We start from the raw sequence: 17,803 nt of genomic DNA, 5'->3' as shown, positions 1-17,803 counted from the left end.
GAGAGCATGTTTTCCAGGTATGAATACTTGCCTAACATTCATCTCTTGAGCGACAATGCACTCGAAACTTACCATACAACTTGGCAAAATTGGCAGAGTAGAGAAAGTTATATCTGGATGAGGCCAGGAAGGAAGAGGCGTAGAGGCCCGACACCAGTGGGTCCACGCATTCTTCTGTGGGTAAATAATTTATGATTGGAAGAAAAAAAATAGATGAAGAAATGGTGTTTGCATGAGCATTATCAACGAGAACATTAACGAAAGTCACTCAGGCCCTGCGTAATAGGAAGACACCTTTTGTATTTTAATTAAATGTTCGTGCATGCTCTGGCAACCAAACTTCCAATTTAGTTTGGGAACTAAAAGGTGCCAGTCTAGGGACTCTAGACACCGCTGATAACTCAAATGAATGACTTATTCAACCCCTGGGATTTAAATTGCTTGATGTTTGGGAATTCTCTAACTGCAGAAACCTTCTTTGTTATCACATCTTCCACACATGCAACTTTTTACTGCTCTAGTTCTGTCCTGTCGTATTTACGACTCAACACATCCCTTCGTCACAGGGTGTAGCACAGGCTGGCTCGCTGTTTCTATCCTGTCCTGTCCTGTTCTGTCTAGCCCCGCCCCGTGTCGTCCTGTAGCATTATGTCCTGTCCTATTTTACTACTCGCTGCATCTCTTCCTGACACGGTGCTGCACTGCTTGGCTCACTGCTGCGGTCCTATTCTGACCTGACCTGTCCTGTTCTGTCCTGCCTTGATCCTGTCCCATTTTCTATGCATCTCATTCCTTCCTCATCGCTTGTAGCGCTGACAGATCACCTCTCTTCTCTTTTTCTGACCCGCCATGTCCTATTTGATACTGGCCACGTCTCATAGGCTGCAGCAATGTCGGACTCACTGCTCCTGTGCTCTTTGTGGCCTCCTGGGTTTCTCTTATGTATTCCAATGAGTAATTTAAATTTAGTTACTCTCTAAGTAGGAACATATGCGAATTACATTAAATAAAATACAAATTTGACTGCGGCCTAGATTTACTATTGCAGTTAGAATGTCAGTGCATTCTTCTGTCCAAATCCTTTTCACATTGTGTCTAGGTGAGTTGCTGCTCCAACTATTAAAAGCCGCCATCCATCTTCTTCGTGTCGCTTGTGTCACGGCGGTGGATGACTGTCCAGCACCTTGACCATGTAAATGCGAATAGGAAGGATCCTAGCATTGTTCAGTATCTTTCTCCTCAAGGACATGCCCGGTTGTCGAGTCAAGGCTTGCAAGATTAATTGAAACTTCCGGTTGTGCCTCCATCCTCTGACATATTTCAGGGTCGTGCACAACCCAAGCCAGAACCAAAATATTCCACTGCGTTGCTTCTAATGGAAGACATATTGATCGGCTTTAATTCTTGTTGAAGTACCAAAAGGGAGGCAACTATTTCCTTTGCCCCACTCGATAAAGGCTCCGCACCCCGCTGTAGGGCGTTGTCAACTTGCAACCCTGAGGTCTGCGTGGAAGCGTCAAGGTGTCCCCCAAGGAACCCTCTCTCTCTCCCTTGCACCTATTACAAATTCATCAGTAACCGTCTGTGAAGTGGAAACAGTGCGGCCACATTTAGAGCGCCGGCTCTATTTGCGCTGACTCATCGGTCTTCTGGATGAGTGTGGGACAGGCCCAACGAGCTGACACATCTCTCCTGCAGCGGCGCTATGCAGAAAGCAGCAGGAGGAAGAGAAGGGTGGGCGGGAGCTTTTCGCCAGCTTCACCGACCTGCGATGCTGCTGTCACAATCGGTATTGTTGACAGCCTTATCATTACTACACTAAATGCACTTTACTCAGCTTTCCTTGTCCTGTGGGCGGTCTTTCTAATTACAATAGCCAGCTTTCCTAAGTCACTATAGACACCAGCCGCTATCGGCCCCTTGTGCCTCACAATATGAGGAACTATGTGTAAGTTAGGGGAGTTGTAATTACAATAGGCACCATAGGCAGTTTTTCTAGTCACTAGTGTTCTAAAGGAAGCATTTCTAGTTGTAGCTTAAACGAGTAGGCACTATATGCACTTTGTAATGAGTATTGCTGCCTCTTTGGTCACTATTGAGACTAGAGAGAGCCTTTTTGGTTACTCTCGGTAGCCTTACAAGTTTATTTGGCACAATATGCACCCTTTAGTAGTCATAATCGGCACTAAAGGCAACCTTTCTAGTCACTATGTGTAGCCTTTGGAGCCACTGTTTGCACTGCAGTCCCATTTTTTTCACATTGGAGCTGTTTAGAGATCCTTCCTTGTCATTATTAGCACTTTTAGCCCTCTAGGCACTTTGCATTATGGGGCCTCCGCATAGCATTTGATCAACTCCAGCTGTATGCAAGTATATTGATTCATCCAGCAAGATAGTATCCAACTCTACACTTGAAATAATTGTTTGCTTATTTTTATCTTGTCAAAACATGGACCGCCAGATTATTTTTATATTCCAAAGTCTTCTCAAGACATGTGACCAGTGCCCCATCCCTCTGCATCTTTCTTCACCGCAAAACTACTGAGTCATAACAGGCATTCTGCATCGGTATCACAAACTTGATTGTTGTAGAATTTCATGCTGATTTGGGTGTTTACTATATGCGAAAAAGCATTTGAGATTTTAATTTGTAATGCAGAGACCTGCACTCATCAACCATGCATTAAGTCGTCATATCATTCCAGCCCATTTAAGCCTGATTTAACATCTGACTGGGGGAGGGGCGGGGGGCGGGGGGTCCTTGACCCCTCCCGGGGGTAAAGTACGTGCAGGCTGCTGTTTGATTGACATGTCATGCCTCTCCCTCCCAAAAAATGATGCAGTGGGCTGGTCAGCGTCAGGGCGCTGAGTCGTATAGTCTCCCAAGCCTCAGTTTAAACGTCTTCCTTTTACATATCATTTCAGTGTCGGCTCACGCTTGATATTCACAATGTGTTCGACACAGCCGCATCTACTCTGCAGCGCTGTCCGTGTGGGTGCAAGTTGAGGCTGCTGCTGCGCCGGGCACAAACTTGCGTGCGGGGTGAAAGCACTGCAATGCAGACAGCAGTCCCGTCCTCGCTCACCTTAATTCTGTGGGACTCGCTGACGTTGTTCCCTGCCCGCGCGGTCTGCGTGCACGCAAACAGTACGAAACGGCCGATTGCAATCGTAAAATAAAATTGCATTCGCTAAAAAAAAAAAAAAAAAAAAAAAGCGCAGAGAAACGTTTATATCCTGCGACGGTATGACAATGTGCCCTTCAAGAATTCCAATGCAGACGCAACATGCCCTTCGCTGCTTCGTTACTGCGCGCAACTTTTTGCACAAAAAAACGCACACAATGCAAATACATAACCAAAAAAAAAACACAACAGCAAATTTAATGCATGACAATACTTACGCGAAGAGCAGCGTCGCACAGCCAAAGACAAGAAACATAAAGTCAATATTTTGCAAGTCATCCTTCAATCTCGGGCGCCTTTTTTCCCCACCCCCGCATCGAAAATGTTAATCAGACGGTGGAACGTCTTTTCAACGCATCCTCTCTTCTTTATTTCCCCCCACCCCGGTCCAACTTTAACTCCTCCAACTCCTCTTCTTCTTCCCGGGCAGCTTCTACCGGTGCGGGCACGCGCATGGAATACTGGTGCTGATGCTGCGACCGGCCCGAGAGCGCGCACCTCCTCTTTTCCCCTTGATAGTCCAAATGCTTGAACGTTGTGACGCTAATGCGCCTTTTTGTAAGAGCACAGCGGTTGTTTGCAGGCAAGCGGGTGGGGAAGAAGTTTCTCTGCTTGCGCTGCAGAGTATAGCCGAATCGATCCCCAAAAGGGCTTTTCCAAAGAAGTCTTCTTAAGGGACCTTTAAAAAAAAAAATCAATTTAAAAATAATCCATCAGGTCTCTTATATCACCAGGCATAAAAAGATGCTTGCCGCCGCTCGTCTGACATTACATATCCCGGTTTGGCACAATTCCCCGCTTTTAAGCTGGTCGGATCGTGTCGTGTTTAGTGAGCGCGTCTAAGAAATGGTTCCAGAAATAGACCTGGACATCCTTTGTAGGCTGGCTGTCAGCGACCTGTCTGGCCGCAAACGTTCCAGAACGGGGTTAGGGTAATAATGATGATGATGGTGCCAGCTGCTTTGCCTGATTTCGGACTAGTGAGGCAGGATGGGAGGGGAGGGTGAGACTTAGATAGAGGAGGGGGGGGGGGGGATTTATGGTGACGTGAAACACAGTGGCTACAAAATATTGGAAAAAAAACAGCTTTGGGATTAAGAAGTGGGTTTATGGGACGTCAGTGTGTCGGTGAGATTGAATGCGAGTGTTTGCAGATTTGCTGGTGTTTTCAATCAAATCAGATTGTTTGTAAAATCCCCTAACTGCCTCACCCCCACATTCCCAGACTGGAATCCCAGTACAGACCAGCACTGCAAAGACAAAACCAATTAAATAGCTGGATGGAAATATAATGCCAAAACAATCATTTCCAAAGCCCTCGTATACATGCAGTCAGTGGGTCAGGCCTGCCATCTGTCCGCCTTTTAACTCTTTCCGAAGCACAGATCCCCGTTTATATGATCTGTCTGTGCCATGTTAAGGGTGTGTTAAATCTCTTATCGGGATGCAAAAATGATATATAACCCATAAACAAGATACTCGCATATGTTTGTCACACTGTGCTATAAATATTGAAAGAAAAATACACAAATTGTTGCGTTTTAAACCCTTAGTTTTGGTGGACCGCAATAGTTGCCTAAGGCATATTTCAAACATTTCTTATGATATGTGTCCTTATCATACGTTTTTTACTGTAGTGCACTTTACTTTGGAGTTGGCCGGTCCTCCCTTAAGTGTCTCCAGTTGGTCCAAAATGCTGCTGCTCCCCTCCTAACTGGAGCTCATAAGAAGAAGCATTTTAGAGTGCATTGTAAGATTATTTTATCTGTCTTTAAATCCTCAAACAGTACCGCCCCACCTTATCTCTCTGAGCTCCACCTCTACGTACCTGCCCGGTGCCTCGGGTCAACAGACTGCACCTCCCGATAAACATTAGGCAAGCCTCTTATATGTCTACCCATAAAACTCGTCATAAAACACACGTTTATTATTTGTCTTTCGACTCAGCATTATTTTAGAGTCACATTTTTACTTTCTGTGCAGCACTTTGTATGTAGCTGTGGTTGTTTTTTAACTTACTGTCAAATGAATGGCCATTTTGTGTTGAGTACCATTCGGCATGCAAAATCCTTATGCGTCACGTTTGTCGTGGCCAAACTTTGAGGGCCAAAATGTTGTCCTCCTTATTTTATCGTGGTTTATTCATGAGACCCTACATGGAATAGTTCCCACGTGTCTTTATTTATTTTGAAGAGAGAAGTTTGAGTTTCGGGCTCAAATGTGTATGCTGCAATACAAAATAAAACCGCTAGATGTCAGTCTTGCCTCTACTTGCGTCCCTCTTGATGCCCCTTTGGACACGATTTAATTGAGTGCCAATACTATAAGGAAGAACTTTGTAACTTTTCATTCGTTCATCTGAATGAGCAACTTTAAAATCATGCCGGGGCCATCATGTGTACTCTGAAGCGCCCGCTTATTTTGCACACAAGCACAATTTGAGCTTGTTTCTCACCAGATAGCGCTTTTTTTTCCATAGGGGTGTGCACGGGGTAGGACACACACACGCACACATACACAAGGAGACACATTCGTGCAGACTGTGTCTCTTTGTGTACAAGCGCGTACAACCGAGGGCAACGCCTACAGGTCACAGTTCAAGTCCAGATGTTTCCATGTGATAATTATGCTGATCTGTTATCATGGCTGAGCGCTACTTGTCATGAAGATGGATGGAGAAACCTCTAGCTACCTTAGCGTGTGTGTGTGTGTTTGTGTGTGTATGTGTGGGACCAACTCAAAACACAGGCTGATAAGGCTGACAGAGGCCTGTTGGGGAAACTTTCAGCAGGGTTCTCGTCGGGATGAGTGTTTATGTTGGCCGGCTCCCATGAGAACATGCTGTCACGGCTTCCCGGCGGTGGCCGTAAACAGAGCTGTGACAGCAGCCGGTGCTCGGGTGTCCACGCACTGCTTGGGCCTCCTGCTGGGTCGCCGGGATCCCCGCAGAAAAGCTGCCCAGAGCGGGATGTGAATCCGTCCCCCTGAAGGAAGGGCCCAGTGTTGGCTCAACTGGTACATTTTGGATGTTACCCTCGTTTTGGTCCAATGTATTTATTTATTTTTCTTCTAATCCAGGATTGTACTTCTTTAGGTATCATGAATTACTTTTGTGGATACTCCAGGTGTCCAGTAGGAGATCGTATCGATCGCTGTAGATCACTGTTGGTACCTCAGACCTCCTCATGGATTAGGTAATGTTGTGTCATGGTTCATCAATGTGATCAAAAATTTGTCACCAATCTCCAGTTCAATTTCAAATTAAGGGACCACCTTGTTTTTTTTTCTTCTTCTTCTTCTAAACATGGCTCTTTGTGTCCATTGGTGCTAATTGTTGAAAAGGCTTATCATGCTCGTGACACCTTTCTGTCACTCGGCAGTCGTCACCCATTCATATTGTTTATTAACTCAAATGCAGTGTGAAGGCTAATCTATCCAGTTACGGATAGCACACACCTGCATGAAGTTTAAATAGGGGCACCAGCTGTAGCCTGACGGATGCGCATGGCGACGAGTCACTTTTGTTCCCTTTTGTGCACGACTTGTAACACACGCATATGCACACAAAGGCAAATCCGCGACCACACAGACACACGTATGCACAAGCCGCCACTGTTATAGTCTAGTTTGTTTGCCAACTGTCTTTGCTCTTTTGTGGCTCTGCCTTGGGCTTGAAGTGCTGACTGTAGCAAATGACGGGCAACATGACAGTTGCACCTGTAAAACAAGTGCAGGGGGGGCTGGGTGGGGGAAAGGCAGGATAGAAATGAGATGGACGCAAACCATTTTCAGATGGATGTCAGGCTCAAAATTGTAGCGCTGCAGTCCAAGCCAAACAAAAGTCTCCCCGTTTGCTTATGAATCTTTGTTCCCACACAGGAAGTGTGAGTTAAAACGACCGTTGGATGTTTAAGGGTGTATTTAAGTGTGTATCTGTGGCTGTGCTGAAGGTGGAGGGGAAGGGGGGGGGGGGACAAAATGCAGACCTTCTCTTTGCAGGGTGCACTGTCCGCATCCGCGAATGTGTTGCTTTTGGAGGTCACAGCACCTAGCAACAGCCTGGGTCTTGTCCTGGGAGGGAAACATGAGACAACACACACTCATGCACACACACACACTCACGCACACAGATTACAGTCAGCCAGAAAGAAGTTTTAAATGCTATTTCAACTTAGTTGCACAGTATTTTGCTCAGGTTTTGAGTTGTCAGTATCCAGTTTAATTTGTGTTTTTGCATCCATATCCAAAGCAACATATAAACAAACCGGTATCTACTTATTCCACGCAAATGTTGGTTGCTGACATTTTTTTTTCTGTGGTTCTCCATGGCGACCACTACCAAAGATACATGAACTCACAGTAAATACTTAATCCTTTTTTTTTTTTTAATTGCATGTCTCCACCGTGCTCTCGTGCAAAAGTGTGCCTCTAATCTGGACCAGGTTCACATTTTGGCATTGTGTCCTCAGTTCTTCATTCTGCACCGCTTTCACTGGAGTCAGCAAGCTAAAAATAACCCAAATGTGGCTGGCTGGCGCTCTGCCCGGCCCAGCCTAACTGTCGAGAAGTTATCTTCAGCCTCGCCGCAATCATTAGCACCACACACGTTAACTGTTTGTAATTAATTGCCTGTCGACTGTCAAAGCGGCTAGAGATGTTGTTATGGTTGCCGTTTGGTTGGTTGGTTAGCAGGATTGTGGTAGAAATGTGTTTGACTTTGTGGTTGAAATGGTAAAATATTGGCTAAAAGGGTAGATGTAAGATTACATCTTTTGGCAGGGTCTCCATTAGCAGGAAGTAGCCTGATTGCTAACCTCTAAAAAATTCTGGTGTCTTAATGCTTTCTCCATGAATCAAAATGTAACCTGCTAGCTACCATATAAATATGTTTGAATATTTAAAGCTCGATAAAAACGTACTGTCATCTTGCTTGTTTCTCCAGGAAGTAAGAAGTCACCCACTGGCTAAAAAAGCCTCGCCGCAATCATTTGCGCCACACACGTTAACTGTTTGTAATTAATTGCCTGTCGACCGTCAAAGCGGCTAGAGGTGTTGTTATGGTTGCCGTTTGGTTGGTTGGTTAGCAGGATTGTGGTAGAAATGTGTTTGACTTTGTGGTGAAATGGTAAAATATTGGCTAAAAGGGTAGATGTAAGATTACATCTTTTGGCAGGGTCTCCATTAGCAGGAAGTAGCCTGATTGCTAACCTCTAAAAAATTCTGGTGTCTTACTGCTTTCTCCATGAATCAAAATGTAACCTGCTAGCTAGCATATACAGTAAATATGTTTGAATATTTAAAGCTCGATAAAAACGTACTGTCATCTTGCTTGTTTCTCCAGGAAGTAAGAAGTAACCCACTGGCTAATATACCCACTAGCTAATACTAGCTAAATTTTTTATTATTTTTTAAAAATAGTGCAATTATTTTGTTTTCTTTCTCTACGTTTTGAATCAAGAAGACACTTGCTAGTCAAAGTATAAAAAAAAATTTACAGTCCGTTTGTTAGCTTGCGTTGTCCTGCGCTGTGTCTCCTGGCCTGGTTGTAGTCTCTCAGCCTTGCCCTGGCATTTTATCTGCTTCTTTTTACCCCCCCCCCCCCCCCCCCCCACGTCTCCTCACTATCTTTGTCTCCCTGATCCCAGTACAACTGCCATAAACTGGTTGATGACGGTTAGAGATAACGACAAAGTGCGCTATTATGACTTCTCTTGTTTTCATGCATGCCGAGCGCCGCCGCAGAATGTCACGTTTTACAATTCCAGGAACGGGTGAATTATGGAGCGAAGTCTTTTGTGGAGAGCCATTATGTAACGGCGACGAAGGCGCCTCGAATAACACACTTGGCCCACTGGAGAGTTTGTGGAAGAGATGTGGATGTGAGTCACGACTTGGAAGCCGACGGGTCAACTCCTTGAAGACCGACAACACAACTTGATAGAAAGTTTACGACTTGTGGCCTGACACCATGACTCAGAATTCTCGATTAGTGGAGAATTAAAATGTTCTGGAGTGTTTCCCGGCAACTGAAAGTCAAACTGGAAATACAATATATTGGACAGGCAGACATGACGTTGAAAATGGAAGAAACCGTGAGGGGTTTAACTCCAGGTAGAACAGCTCCACTCTTGAGGATGAAGACTTTCCACCAGATTTTGGAAAGTCACAGACGTTGGCCCTTATCCCAAAGGTGTTTGGAAGGCTTCTTTCAAAATCATTCCTAGCATGGCTTTGTGAACCTTGCTTTCCACACTGGGAACCGAAAAGGCCATTCTCCTGCTCCCAATAGGGTTCAGATCAGGGGATGACAGTAGCCACAGCATATTTTTTTCTTTTTCTCGACAGCATCTGCTCTGTAATGACTCTTTGGCCTAAACTGGCACCCATAAACCAGTCTCAAGTAGAGTATAACACTAGAATTTGTAAGAGGTCTTTGACTTGAAAGACTGTATTGAACAAATACACCACGGTTAGGAAGTTGAAGTTTCAGTAATGAGTAAGTAGTTGAAGGCGAGTCTCCTCTCTACCTAAACTTAAGCCAGGCTGACTAAGCCAGAGTCAAGACTGCTAAAGGTTACTGTAATCAAGCTATATGCCAGGAGCTTTGCGAGTTGAAACTGCAAATGCTTCTTGGACATCTGCCTAATGCCCATTCAGTTTTGCGGGAACATATGTGCCCATCCCAAACTTGCAATTTCACTGTCTCCCATCTTTAAAAAAAAAAAAAAACTCATTTTATAACCGGAGAGATTCTTTGAGTGCGTGCAGCCAGAGGCAGATGGTTCTCATTTCTTTGTCGTCGATATAATTATCTCCCTTCATCATCATCGTCATCGTTCCATCACAATTTTGCACCTCCGACCGTCACACACGATTCGCACGCACAGCTGGACGATGCGCAGCTGGGAGTCGGTCGGCCCAGGGTGAATGGTTTGGCGCGGAGTGTTGGGAGGGTGTCAGGGGGCTGGTTGTCAAGTGGCTCCTGCGGCAGGCCGATCTTGTTACCAGCACCCAGCGGGACTCGCACAGCAACCAGGACACAGACGGGGGCTCTTGGCCCCGCCCCTTCTTGGACCTGGCCGGACGATGCTGGTCTTAGCACGGCAGGATGAAGGTTTAAGTTCAATGCTGGACTGTGTGGACAGGATATCCCGACTGAGTCACGTATGAGTGTCGGGGGCGGTGGGTGACAGTGGGTCAGTTCCTCTCCCAAATCCTGAGTGGAGAAAGTTGTCGGATAACCTTGGAGAAAAAGTACACAAGCATCAAAGCGTGTGAGTGAGTAATTCCTTGACGTGTCAGGCGAAACACACTTGGAAGCTGACTTTCACAAATGAAACCTCAAAAGCATAAACTCCCAAAGATAGGGCCGAAGAAACCCCGTGTACCCTCCCCAAAATGTGAGCCGGCTTTCCTTTGGCAGACTGGATTTCACATCCCGTTCTGTTGACAATCAATCTGGCTCACCAACATAAGGTCCTGGCTGCGACACTGGCTTGCGGGGGAAACAGGATCCCGCCGGCTCAGAGTCGAAAAGGGAACAGTCGGAGCCAGACGCAGCGGCGCACAATGAAGATTGCCTCTGTCTCCAATCAGCTCCGCACGTGATCTTTTTTCAAGCTGCGTTGCATGGGCAAAAATATCAAGACGTGCCTCATGATTGACTGAAAACAATCAGGGTTTGGCATAAAACAAAACCGTGCTACCACAGAACAGAACCGTTATTAATCTAAGCAACTCGTCAGCTATTCTATACGTTGGCTTAACTGAGGCAAAAATGATGGTTTTAGCTTAGCATTGACAGCAAGGACAAATAACTAAACTCAACATGTGGTCGGTCTGTGTATCAAACTTTCATCAATGCCTCAAGTATGTGAGTGGATGAGACGGATAGTGTGGTCACATAGAACATATGCAAGTCTATCCACAAATAAAACAGTAGCAAGTAGTATACAAGTCCTTCTGAAAAGGCACCTGCTAATGCTAGCTGACAAGAAGCCTTAAATCAGGTTAGCCATGACCAAATTTATAACACTCACAATAAAATCACAAATAACGCAAGAACCTTTCTTTTATGCTAAATGGGAGCTAGTTAAAGTCGCAACAAAAACATCTAGCTACTACTTTCGTTCAACCGTCAGAAAGCAGAACGTTAGACCAAGAACCTGAGTCTCTTTGTGAACTGGAATGGCTGTTGTATTTTTTTAATAAAGAGAAGCACATTGGTTTATCTTGTGTATGAAATGTCCTATGTAGGTAAAGCTGCCTTGCTTAGCTAAAAAAAATAATAATACACAAATGTCATTGATTAGTCAAAGTCGGCTCGACTGTTAGCATAATTAGCGTTGATGTCAAAGAATCTGATGTTGTTCAACCGCTCTTTGAATGAGGGAGATTCCCGTTAAACAGTCATGACGAGCTGAGATGGGCGTTTTGTCTCGGATGGACACCCCCATTTTGGGGGACAGAGGATGGAGGCTAAGAATTTTTTTTAAAAAAGGACGGGCTAAACAAGAATGGAAGTGGGTTTTCCTCCGTCCTTTTAATCGTCCCGAATCAGGTTAACCACTTGGGCGATCAGTCTAATATTTTTAGAGGTTGATGTGAGCATAAGTAAAGATGTCACCGGCATAAAAATAGGCCAAAGTGCTCATTTCTGACGATGGGCCAGTAGGTCTGGATAAAATGGATACAAATCCCCCCAAATGTAAGATCCCAGCGGTGTGTCAGCTGCCAATTTTCCATTTTCCCTTCCTGACCACTTGGGTCCCGATAGTTTCATCTAATGTTAACCGATTCTGGGGGGACCTCAGCTCATGGCTTTTGAATTCATTTCTGCTGAATACTGTCTGATTAATTTATGAGCAGTCTATGCCATCGCCATGCTCATCCGCACACATATTCAGGAAACCCTGACATTAATCGTTACCTTGAGAGGTAACAATTGCCTCCTAAAATGGCCTTTTTTTTTTGTAACAGTATCCACTCTGCGTCTCCAGTGGAAACTTTGAACTCTCCATTTCAACAAACGCACGCCAGGGAGGCCGACAGGAAGTTGGGGGAGTCGTAGAGTTTGCAAACATAATACTGGCCGTGCAGAGGTTTCTCTCCCCTCAGCGTTTGGGAATATGTGTGCGCACGGCTCACACTTCCACTTAGCACTGCAGCGTCTTTCCAGGTCGTGTTGAGGCCTCCTCCAGGAAGCACCGTACTTGAAATTCACAGTGGCTGCCCAACCAAATCATATGGCCCGCTCCTGCACGTATCAGGTTATATCTGGCATGCATCTAAGTGTGTGTGCATGTGCGTGTGTATTCATGAAGACTCGTATGTCTTCTCCCGGAAGAGGTGCACCTGGAAGACACAAACGGCATGGGACATTTGACAGTTCTTTATTTCTTTCTTCTTTTGATATTTGAGGACTTTTCAGCTCGGCCAAAAACCCACAAAAACCATGGAGGGATTTAGCCTTTTTTTTTTTAACCCAAGGGGGGAGTCGGCGCTAAAAATAAAACATATGTTCCAAGCATGTCTGTGGGAGCAGAGAAGGGCCCCCAGCGTATTGTTTTGGGATATGGGGGAGGATCTGGTCCAAGAAGATTCTGCCTGCAGAAAGTGGGATTGGGTTGGGGGAAGGGGTAGCGGGTGGGGGGGGGGGGGTGATGGTTATTTGCTGTACTTTGAAGAAGGCAGTTGGAAAAATATTGACTATGGCTGCTGCACGCATAAGAAAAATAGACTGTTTCTCATTGAGACGTCGTCAATGTGGGGCATAGCTCGAAAGTACGGGTGTGGGGCGGCCACGTTGAAAAGGTGCATCCGTGAGAGTTGATATTGATTCTCCAGCGGCCTCGGGGGGGCAACAGAGTAACTAAAGGGTTAGCGCAGCGTGCTAATCTATACTTTAATAATGATAAGTGTGCGTGGTGCAAGCCACCGCGGGCCTTTCTTGCTGGTGAGGAAGGAGTTAAAGCCAGCTGACTGTGAGCTTCTGGGGAGTTTGCGTGGAGCTGAGAGGGGGCAGGGGGAAGAGGGGTGGGGGGTGAAAGGATATTAAGGAGAGAAATAAGCATGAGCACCCAGGGGCCATGTGGATCACGTGTCTGGATTTAGCACCAGTCGCCCGGCCTACTACTGCACTTTCCCCCGTCGACGACTTATTCAGTGAAGTGGAAGAGTTGGAAAAAAAAGAGTGCTGAAAAGAAGCAGGATGATTTCTTTCAAAGTTTTCAAAGTCGAAAGCCGTTCGCGTGCCAGACGCGTTCTGTTGCCAGGATGTGCATAAGTCAACAGAGCAAAGCTAACTATGCAAATTTCCCATTCATAATCATTTTAACCAGTACACACTGCCGCCCGCATTTACGATCCAAATATTTGGTTTATTCTAACTGAGCAATGTTTCGTGTGTGCTGTACAGCAGACGCACCAATGGCGTACCGTCAGGGCCTTCAAAACTTTCTCTGCACGCCCACAAGAAGCACAAACCTCCATCTACAACTTGAATTAAGTGGTCATCAGTTGTTTCCAACAGTTTTTTTTTTAATTGTCGTCACGTCAAAGCGTGTGCCTCGGCCGCATCTCGTCGTTTGTGGGTTCATTTTGTTTTTTGTTTTGTTTTCAGCTTCGGTGTGTTGCCATGCACGTATGATTTTATCCAACGCCTTCAGAACCTCAAGTTGCAGGCGTTGGTGACACTCATACCATTGTAATAGCTGGTTCTGCTTTGAGCCAATCAGATTGTGGCGTCACCTCCAGAAAGCCATCCCGCGGGGCCCCGCGACGAGTGATTTTATCTGTCCTCTCATTCTGATTGGTTGATCTTGGTTGATGTGTGGTCAAACCTTGATTTAGATTCACTTTTTAAAAAAAAGGAGTTTATGAGGCTAATTCAACCAACACCACTTTCCTGAGTGGCTTGTTTTAGAGCTTGATTATTCATGTATTTTTGTGTGTGTGTGTGTGGTGGTGGGGTGGGGCGGGGGCGTGGCTCTCATATATATATATATATATATATTCTTTTTTTTAACATATATATCTTTCATATAGCTCTTTCATCTCAAACTGCTTTAAACAACAACGCGTATGAGGGAAAAGTGGTTAGGATTGCACGACTGTCCGTGTTTTATGTTATGTGTTGTGTTTATTTGACTTTATGTTCACAGTTTTGTTAAGCGCTTTTTTACAGCTGCAGCTAGATAAATCAGCATGTCTTGTATTGTATTGTGTATACACTGTATATAAATATACTGTATATATATTAACCCCCCCGCCCCCCCCACACACACACACACACACGCACACCTTGTATCTTACTGTGCACAATACACTTGTGCACTGTCTATTGCACATTCCTCGCCATGGTGATGTGCACGATAGTAGAACAGCGCCGTCAGGACACGTGATCCGCTGGCAGCGTTGAGGGAGAAGGGGGCGTGTCTCATGACGGTGACGCAGCGGGGAGTGTAGGTTCTAGGCCAATCAGATTGAAGATCTGAAGTCCATGGGCGTGCTTTCTGTCTGAATTAGCTTGCTTCAGCCACAGCATGCCTCAGTGTGAAACTATCTGTGCCTGACAGCGGTAGTCTCCCGTGTCACCTTTTGACTTTTTTTTTCTTTTTTTTTTACTGTATTCCACCAACTTTGGCGACATTCTGAAATGCGGGAAGCGTTGTTTTGAACCCCGACTTCCTCGTGTGGAATTAGTTTTCCGCTTTGTGCCTTTTGCTTCAGGACGAGTGAACTTCTAGGACAGCAAGGTGGACTGACTTCTTGAATTGCCTTGAACAGTTTAGTGGGCAACTTCCATTCGGAGGGGTGTTGTGTCCATTTCACAGGGGGGGAGAGTGTCGCACGCTTCCCTCCATCCTCGTCGTCGGGTCTCTATGGAGAGTTTGCCCCGGCGGAGGCGCGCACTGTGCTCCCTCTCATCGCCGAGGCCGCCCCGCCGCCAGCACTCGTGAATTCTTCGACCTGGATACGACGAGGCGACACACTTAACCTCATTTGAATGCCTTTGCAAGGTGTCTGCTGGTTGCTGTGCTGCCGCCAGGGCTTCAGTTTGCTGGGTAGGGACTATGGGGAGAAAGAGGAGGAAGAGTCTTTTGAGTTGCGCAACAAGGACGACCTGACTCCCAATGGACAGGTAAGGAGGGTCCACCTGCACCCACCCCCATAAATTCCTTTCGCCACTTTATGCGGCTTATGCATTGTAATCTCCTACATATGGGCTCCTTTTGCACACAGACACGTCTTCATTGCACAAAACTCACTTTTTAGTCCCACGTTGTGCTCTGAACTGATTTTACACCGCACCAGTGATCAAATAACAGCCTTAATTATGGTTTGGACCGCAAGTGTTTTTCTAATTGACCCACATTGTGAAGCACACACCTCCAAGTGTTCGCATGTGCCTTGTGGAAATCCTCACTTTGTGATGGGGAGTGGGGGGGGGGGGGGCGCTCAGTGTGTATTGGTGTGTGTTTGTGTGTGCAGCTGCTAAGGTTTGCAATGAGCTTGGGACTCATTGTGCAATCACACACAAACACACACACACGAACACACACTGATGCAAGCGCCAGTGTGTTGAAGGGATCCTTGTGTGTATGGCTTCAAATAAGACTGCAGCCTTGTCCCCTCTGTAATGTTCGTCATGTGATCAGGCACAGAGAGATCAGTATTGTGTGAACCCCCCCCCCCCCCCCTTCAATTTCCCTTGTGAGGGGGCATTGTTGGTGCCCTGTGCTGAGGTGGCTTCTTTTCTATATGTACCACTGTATCAGCCTTTACTGTACAATATACAGTATAGATGCATAACCGAGGTTAAACTTGCAGTGGCAAGATTTGAGGTATAGTTAGAAGGGAAATAAGTCCGTTTACAGGAACGGGACTGCAATGATTTGGATTATTTTTGCACTTGAAAATGCGTTGCACGCATTCATTGAGATGTCAGTGTACAGAACGAGTACCATAGTGGTGTGGAATTGCACTGCATCATCCCGAGAGCCGTTTCTTAACATTTTGACCCTGTCGTGTCGCTGAGTAAGGTCAGCAAATGGAGGAATGTTGGACCGCAGCGCGGGACTGCAATCATTGTCAAATCAAATGGTTGTATTCGGAAGAGCTAATAAGTTCGACACACGTGCCAAGACATATTGAAACAGTTCTGTGTGCTCCCCCCACCCCCTCCTCCACCTTTCCCCGCAATCTCTAAGAATTGCAGGTGTAAGTAGTACCACATGGAGCCCTAAATTATTCTCCCATATCTGCTTATCTGTCCGTGTTTGACCCCTCGGTGCACTTGTGTGGGATCATAGCAATTTGCATGAAAACGTTGACGGCAGATAAAGCTCCACAGCGTCAACTGAAGCAGTGGCCACCAGATAAGCCTGACATCTGTTGCTCGTGGGCGCTGGTAAGAGATGCCGCGCTATCCTTGGCTGCCCAACTTGATCACGTGCCATATGCTCGGCCATCCACACAACGCGTATCTGCACTTGATACTGAAAGTCAGACTGGTGTGCCTGATGGCTGCTTAAAAAAAAAAAAAAAATCAAACGTGATTTCTGTGGTGGAGTTTCCAGCTCTGCCAGTATTAACATGCAGATGATAAGATTATCTTATAAGATGAATCGGGGGGATTCAACTGTTAAAGAGCAACCTTTCAGGGAATACCGTTGCAGCAGCTGTGGTCACCCTCCGATTATATGCAAAGCTAATGTCTTTAAAAAAAAAAAAAAAATGTATTTGAAATTCATTTTCCCTCCCACTCCTTGTTTAGGCTTTATTCGATTACCTCTCACTTGCAGGAATCCTTTTATTCACTCGAATATCAATGCTGGGTACTGATATCAGTGCAAAGCTCATGTCGACAAAACTTTGGCACCATTGGGGCGCGAGTTTGCCCATCGCCATCGATGTTGTCCTCCGTATCAATATAGAGCTCTCGTTGATCATCGATGACCTTCTTCTTGCGGAGGAATCAATACACTTCCTCTCATTCACTTTTCCTGTAGCTCTGACTCACTGCGCTCTACCCTCTGGATCCTGTATCGGAGTCAATAGTTCACACCGAGCCCTCAATTAAGACCACAGCTGAATCACTCCGAGCCAATTTCATCAGCTGACCTAGTCTTGAAGCAGCATAATTCGTTATGCTCCCCGCCAGCCCCTCCCCTACGAGTACACACATCTTAGCCGATAGTGTTTGCCTTTCCTCGGGGTCAACGGAGGTGGGTGTTGTGGCTTTGGTGGGGGGGGAGGGGCAGCTTGGCTGGAAGCTCCGGGCAGGTCGAAAGTGACGCCCAGGCAGAATCCCTCGGGGCTGCGTTCCGCCGCCTGTGCCGAGCGCTTGGTTTCCCGCGCGGCGTAACGACACATTTTCATGCGGCGGCGGGTCGGACCTCCCTGGATGTGTGTATATCGGGCCTTTCAATGCTTAAACACAGCAGGGATGACCGCGGCGAACTTAAGAGTGTCGGTGGCGTCTCCCGCTTTCCAACTACCCGAAACCCTCACTGCCATCTCTGGCATTTTGCTCCCTCAGCAAGATGCGTAGGAGCCTTAAGTACCTTTTAAGTCTGAAAATAATGACGCTGGAGATGTTAAGACCCCTGCTCCTG

At 46.1% G+C, this 17,803-nt stretch overlaps 2 protein-coding genes across 3 annotated transcripts in view; one reads left to right on the top strand and one right to left on the bottom strand.

The window, feature by feature from the left end:
• cntnap1 (contactin associated protein 1) overlaps positions 1-17,803 on the bottom strand; it is a 155,683-nt gene that overhangs the window by 8,545 nt on the left and 129,335 nt on the right. Inside the window, exons 2-3 of one of the 2 annotated variants that reach the window (XM_052048619.1) lie at positions 3,404-3,548; positions 73-174 (exon numbers count right to left, since the gene is read on the bottom strand). In XM_052048619.1, the coding sequence (XP_051904579.1) occupies positions 73-174; positions 3,404-3,464 (163 nt within the window). In that variant the 5' untranslated portion in view covers positions 3,465-3,548. Of the gene's footprint in view, positions 1-72; positions 175-3,403; positions 4,153-17,803 lie in introns of those variants that run through there. The other variant, XM_052048618.1, reaches the window with a different exon arrangement.
• Positions 14,587-17,803, top strand: part of plekhh3 (pleckstrin homology, MyTH4 and FERM domain containing H3) — a 31,378-nt gene continuing 28,161 nt past the window's right edge. The window contains exon 1 of the mRNA XM_052048635.1: positions 14,587-15,327. Coding sequence (XP_051904595.1) covers positions 15,193-15,327 — 135 coding nt within the window. The 5' untranslated portion in view covers positions 14,587-15,192. The remainder of the gene's footprint in view (positions 15,328-17,803) is intronic.

This window comes from Hippocampus zosterae, chromosome 17, assembly GCF_025434085.1.
Source record: "Hippocampus zosterae strain Florida chromosome 17, ASM2543408v3, whole genome shotgun sequence".
In the NCBI taxonomy this organism is placed as follows: Eukaryota; Metazoa; Chordata; class Actinopteri; order Syngnathiformes; family Syngnathidae; genus Hippocampus; species Hippocampus zosterae.
The sequence above is the reverse complement of the archived record's forward strand: the minus strand, read 5'-3'. Positions and strand labels throughout refer to the sequence as shown.